This window comes from Aspergillus pseudodeflectus, assembly GCF_044049435.1.
Source record: "Aspergillus pseudodeflectus strain CBS 756.74 chromosome Unknown BJX68scaffold_117, whole genome shotgun sequence".
NCBI lineage: Eukaryota > Fungi > Ascomycota > Eurotiomycetes > Eurotiales > Aspergillaceae > Aspergillus > Aspergillus pseudodeflectus.
The window spans coordinates 42,889-48,888 of NW_027263893.1; the positions used below are offsets into that span (position 1 = coordinate 42,889).

The 6,000-nt window shown below is 51.4% G+C and overlaps 4 protein-coding genes across 4 annotated transcripts; 2 read left to right on the forward strand and 2 right to left on the reverse strand.

The window, feature by feature from the left end:
* The first annotated feature begins 677 nt into the window (after window positions 1-677).
* BJX68DRAFT_250746 (uncharacterized protein) lies at window positions 678-1,365 on the forward strand. Its single transcript, XM_071042302.1, has one exon. The coding sequence runs from the start codon at window positions 855-857 to the stop codon at window positions 1,137-1,139; it is 285 nt and encodes a 94-aa protein (XP_070892073.1). The 5' UTR covers window positions 678-854; the 3' UTR covers window positions 1,140-1,365.
* Window positions 1,366-1,386: 21 nt separating this feature from the next.
* Window positions 1,387-2,617, reverse strand: BJX68DRAFT_273538 (pseudouridine synthase PUS4; the record flags this gene model as incomplete). Its single annotated transcript, XM_071047488.1, has 2 exons — window positions 1,387-2,531; window positions 2,584-2,617. 2 exons carry the CDS (start codon window positions 2,615-2,617, stop codon window positions 1,387-1,389), a joined length of 1,179 nt encoding a protein of 392 aa, XP_070892074.1.
* A 300-nt stretch (window positions 2,618-2,917) lies between these two features.
* BJX68DRAFT_37086 (uncharacterized protein) lies at window positions 2,918-5,157 on the forward strand. Its single transcript, XM_071049041.1, has 4 exons — window positions 2,918-3,301; window positions 3,400-3,665; window positions 3,752-3,910; window positions 3,974-5,157. The coding sequence occupies exons 1-4, from the start codon at window positions 3,097-3,099 to the stop codon at window positions 5,105-5,107; spliced, it is 1,764 nt and encodes a 587-aa protein (XP_070892075.1). The 5' UTR covers window positions 2,918-3,096; the 3' UTR covers window positions 5,108-5,157.
* A 485-nt stretch (window positions 5,158-5,642) lies between these two features.
* Window positions 5,643-5,954, reverse strand: BJX68DRAFT_273540 (eukaryotic rRNA processing; the record flags this gene model as incomplete). The annotated part of the gene is made up of 1 exon (XM_071047489.1): window positions 5,643-5,954. A coding segment is annotated over one exon (312 nt), but the record flags the coding sequence as incomplete, so codon positions are not given.
* Window positions 5,955-6,000: the final 46 nt, after the last annotated feature.

Below are 6,000 nucleotides of genomic sequence, written 5' to 3' on the forward strand. Positions count from 1 at the left end.
GCTCTCAACCTTCAAGCCAGCCCATTGACTGTTGAGCGCGGTACCCCTGATGAACCTGCATCTCCAGACCCGACACCAGATTCTACCCCTGGTAAACCGGAGCCACGCAGCATGTCGATCTCTTCTGCAGGCTCAGCCAAACCGCCGGTCTCCACTCTACCGCCCTCGGAGAGTAGGCTCTCCGTGTCATCGAGAAACGACGGTTATTTCCTTTCCAGATCACCAAGTGAGACTTCTGCGTCTTCCCCGGAAGAGAAGAAGGAGTCGCGCACCTCCAGGCTTCTCCGTCGCATGTCCTCAATCACATCAGGCTCTCGGAGAAGCACTATTGGCTCCAGGAGTCCAATTGTCAGGGAAGACAGCATGCCATCCGTGGAGGAAGGCCCCAAGAATAGTGCTGTGGAGCTTCCTGCCGCAGTGGATATCGGCGAAGTCAATGTCCAGTTCCCCGACACTCTGCTCTGGAAACGACGTTTCATTCGAGTCGACAGCAAAGGCTTCTTGGTTTTGACTCCGGGAAATCTTGACTCGAGCAATCGCAGCATGATCAAACGGTACCACCTGACCGAGTTCAAAACTCCTTGTCTACCCGACGAAGACCGGCAAGAGCTCCCTAATAGCATCTTACTCGACTTCCTTGATGGAAGCACTCTGCAGTGCGCCTGCGAATCACGGCAGGGGCAGGCCTTTGTCCTCCAAAGTACGTTTAATCCTAAACCATGTCACATATATCATAGACTAACCCAGACCAGCTCTTGTCAACGCACACAACACCCAGCAACAGCTCGTCTCAAACTAGCTCCCCCTACATACATATAACATTCATTTATATTTTCTTTTTCAAAATTGCATCTATGCATGTATCCGTTTCCCTTTTTTCACCCTTTTCAACTGTGTTCTGTTGTTGCTTTTTTGTTATCATGCATGTTCTCAGCGGTATACCCTCAAAACGACTTCCCTCTGTTGACCTATCCTCACTCTCGAAACTGCATTCGAAGCGCCAATTACTATTCCGAATTTATTTCTCTTTCCACTTTTCGAATTTCTGCACGAAATGTATGTTTTACGTGCCAGGCTCGCTCCCTGTAGGGGTCACTAGCTATACACGGCAAAGTGGTTGGCAACAACTGAGCTCATGATATATTTGCTACTCAATACTTATTTTCGCTGGCATTGAGATCGACGCGCTTCTCACGCTAGATCCAGGACGAGTCAAAATCTGCTAATCGCCTCATCATGAATGGTTTTGTGGACTGTGCGGATTTGCCTTTAGCGTCATTTCTATTGGCGTTTTTAAAAGATGCAATGACCATGTCTATAATTATGCAACTTTAGATTAGCTCAATATATAATTTTCCACGAAGATAGACTTTAGTAGCACAATATCTATTCCGAGTCTTTGGCCACTCTCTTCGCTTCCCATTCCTCTAGGAACTTCTTGACCTTTGGACCCCACACCTCCTCTCCAGCATCAAGATCCTCGTATTCCAGTACCTGGCCTGGTTCAAGCTTGAAGTCTGCCTGGCGTGATCTGATTAGCGAGCTCATTAGCCCACAGCTACCGACCGCTTTGCCCAAGTCATGTGCCAGGGAGCGGACATAGAATCCAGAGGAAACGGTCATGGTGATTTTCACCGCAGGCGGCTGAGATTGAGGTTCGGGTTGCGACTGTGCTGAGGTATCTTTTTGTGTTTCGGTGGAGGTTGTTTTGGTGGCGTCTGGGGCATCCGTTTGCTCAGATGGTGCTGGTGCTGCGTCACCTTCTGCGGTCACTTTTTGTTTCTTTACTTCTGCAGTCGCCTCCTCGCTGTCAGCGTTGTCGGCTGGAGGCGATTTGCGCTTCACCGAGACAGTCTGGTCAGCCTCACCAGCAGCGGAAGCAGCAGGCAGAGAATCGGCCTTTGCCAACAGCTTCTCTGCGGCGGCCTTCTCCTCTGCCGGGGCCTCCTCGGGCCATTTATACTCGTGCGTGCCAGGCTCATACCACTCCAAAATCCTCAAATCTGTCACCTCCACGGGCCTCTCCTTGATCTCAATCGGCGGCTCCTTTCCTTCCCTAGCATACTCATACAGCTTCTTCCCATTAACTTTGAGCGCTGAGAAAATAGGCGGGCGCTGCATGATCTTCCCCCGAAACTGCTCGAGTGCCTTCTCCACGGCTTCCCGTGTGACATGCTCGTACGGCGCGCGCTTGACAACCTTCCCCACGACATCATAGGTATCTGTCTCCGCCCCAAAGAGCACAACGGTTTCGTAAGTCTTTGTGCATAATAAGAAGTCCTGGAGCTGTTTCGTTCCCTTGCCGACAGCTGTAACGAGGACGCCCGTCGCGAGCGGGTCGAGGGTGCCTCCGTGCCCAATCTTCACATCTAGCTGCTGCGTGCGACGGCGGCGACGCTGATTGTTGCTCTCCCGCTTGCGGCGCGCGCGCTCAGTCTCGAGCCAAGGTCTGAAGAGGTCGGACGGGTTGAAGTGGTGTTGGAGCTTGCGGATAACGTCGGCGGAAGTTACGCCCTGGGGTTTATGGACAGCTGAGCGATTTTGTCAGCTTATATATTAGGAAGCAAGACCGGTTGAACGCACCAAAGATGCCTTCGTAAATCTTCTCGCCGGACATGGTGGTGCGGAATAGCTTCTTGCCGCCACGGAGGAACATCGGCTTTGTGAAATCAAAGCTATATGTCGGGTCCAAAATATCTAGCAGGCTGAAGCAAAGATGAACGACTCTGGGACAGCGGGTATTAAAAAAAAGAGTGCTCAAGCTCCTCAATTGAAACTTTATGAGACAAGAAAAAAAAAGCTCTCGGAGATAAAGTCAAGTCTCAGAAAGATAAATTACGCGATCCAGACCAGACCGGCAGAGCCGCCGTATTTAACCACTAAATACCGACACCAGACCAGAATCGCAGTGGATTCGCATACTTCGGGCTCCCGCAGTCATCAGATTCACCCTCCCCTTCCCATCCGTTCCAGTTCAACCGCTCCTCACTCATCTACCATTGTCATTTCCCTCATTCACAATTCTTTCTCAGGTCCCCTCGGGACCACCAAACCCCTACACCAATCCAGGAAGGCCACCATGCAACCTCCCGAGACATGACGTCCCGCGAAGATAGTGTCTTGGCCGCCAGAGACCCGTCTCTCACGGACGAGAACGACTGGGAAGAATTCAGCCTGTCCGAGGTCCGGATCCTGGTACCTGGAAAGTCGCGCTATGCCAATCTGCTCACTGCGACGCCTGAGAATCCGGTACAGGTAACGGGGTGTCTGGATGAGGTTGAAGAGGAGCAGGAGAAGCTGGGTGTGTATTACACTTACATCAACGTTACCGTCCCATTATCACCACTCTCTCTCAGTTTTTTAGCTGCAAAAGCTAACGTGTGGGCCACGTCCTTTTAGTTCTTGACCAGGATTACCTTACGAAGCGGATTGTTATCGATAATGTGAGCCATTTTGCATATGGCCAGCATAATGACGGCGAAGTTGGGATTTGGGTTGCCGGGCGGGCGGGCTGGTTCTCTATCTCGCCGGCGAGGGGGTATCGGGCCATGTTCAATGAGGTCGTCGAGGCGATTGATCTGTTGTACTTCTTGACGGACCGACATAAGCCCAAGCGGAGGAAGAAGAGGAACTGGAATCCGAGTCTGGAATATTTGTGTGATGAGGTGAGTTGCTCCTATTGTCCAGGATATACTTACCTTTTTTATATATTCGTTTTGTTGAACGGTAGCTAATGCGCCTCGTTTGTCAGTACGTGTTACATACACATGGGATTTGCGAGGATGGGGACGACTCTGCAGAGGTCTTTTATAAGCATCATAATTTTCTGCTTTCGCGGATGATGAAAGGAGAGGAGGAGGTGAACTGGACAGAGACGAGTATTTTTGCCCATCTTTGTGAGAAGTTTCCGGTACTGGTCCGCTCCCTCTCTTGTTGTTTCTATCTGAACTTGGATGAGTCTAACGTGGCCTAGGAGGACTACGAAGAGCTGCGTGCTCAGAAAGAGTCTCAAGAAGCCGAAACTGAAGAAGAAGACAATGATGAGATTGAGGAAGAAGCTGAGGATGAGGATGAAGATGAGGAAATGGAGGCTAGAGCTCCTACGCCAGACCCGAGTACAGTCTCAAAGGCTCAGGCAGAGTCTATATATCAGGTAATCCTCGATCTGAAGGAAGCAGGGCATCTCGCCAAGCGGCAATTGAATCTCGAGCTTGTCACGTCGACCTTGATGACGCGCTTCGAAATTGATAGCGAGGAGTATGCGCAGAACCTCATAACCTCCACCGCTGCCGCCATTCTTGAAGCCATGAATGAGGCGAAAACAAACAACTTTGACTGGTCAAAGAAAGTCATCTACCGTGAGCTGAAAAATGCGTCCAAAAGAAGAAAATCAGAGAACGTGGCGTTCACTCCCTTGCGGCCACGGATAACAGAGGAAGACATCTCGTCCGATGACGAAAGTGATCGAGAACAGCCACGGCAACGTAGACCTCGTCATCGCAAGTCAGTGCTACGACCAAAGAGTCAGATCGCCACCAAGAGGACCGGCAAGCGAACTCGGAGTGCGGCCGCGGGGTATGACCTTTCCGATGACGATAACCAGGATGCAATGGACGAATTCGAGACTCCCAGCAAGGTCCGCGGCCACGATCTCGTGCGTGACCCCCTGTCAACCAGGGCCAAGCGCCGAACTCGGTCGATCCTCTCAGATTCAGAATCAACCCCAATCATTGAAAGAACCACGTTACAAGAAACACTCCAGAGCCGAAATACGTCAGTCTCTGCCGCAGAGCATATGCCCGATATTGGGTCCTCGCATGACAGCAATTATCCAGTAGATACGTGGGTATGCCAAGTGCCAGGCTGCGGAAAGACCGTACCCAAGTGCACTTCCAAACGCGGCAAAGAGATGATTCAAGATCATTCTCTTGCTCATGCCGACGACACCAAGGCCAAGGTCGATCTTGTCATTGCAGAGCAGAAGCTGAATTATGGTCTTCGTGTTGACAACCTTCTCAGTCGGATCCGAGACATGGGAGCTCTGGATGGAGCGTTCGCGGGCCTCGGTGGGCAGACGAATGGAGCACATAACGAGATCGGTACCTAGGTTGGCCTCCACGATACAATGGCGTTCCAACATACATCCAAGCGATCCAGCGCACTTTCACTCACAATCATGAGCAATGCAAGCGCCGCTAATGGAGACGCTACTCAATATCAGAGAACGAAGAGCATATTGAAAATGTGTTCGGTTCGTACGGACTACGCAGATTACATACCATCGCGTCAACGAGCGGTTCACCCGGCCAAGGCCGAGTCAACCAGACTGTCCGGCACACTACCGCCTGGTCAGATCCCGCCGTTCCTCTCCACCGAATGATGATTCTCACAGGCTTACCCTGACCTTCAATCAGGGTATCAAACAGAAGCGTTAGCCACGGCAATACATTCTCAGATGATTCCAGTACCATATGGATTCTAAGGCATATCCCAGCCTCAGCCTGGTCTAGCTATTAATAGAGACGCTTGATTGTCTGAACAACCAAACAAGTGGACCATCCGGTATCCTCAAGCAGAACAAAACCCTCAGATTGAATATACATACGTAGCCCACAAGCAGTAGAGTTAAACGAGAAGGTAAACTAAGCACGGCCTCGAGCGGCAGCCCGCTTGCTCTTCCCAGGCCGCTTAGCTCCACCTCCACCACCACCGGCCTTCATCTTTCTACCAGGATACGAACGCATATCACCACTCGAGATCGCATCACCGCTCTTGGCGAACCGCTTCTTTCCGCCAAAGCCGTACTTTTCGTTCTTCTTCTGGCGCTTCATATTGGGGCCGCTGTCTGCGCCGCGGGCGCGCTTACGGGGGTTCTCGGAGACTGCGTCTTCAACGGCGACGTCGAAGAGATCGTCAGCTTCGCCGCCGGCAGAGGCGGATGTGTCACCCTTGCGCTCTATATCATCGTTAGCATCAGTAAATCATTGATTGAATAGAACG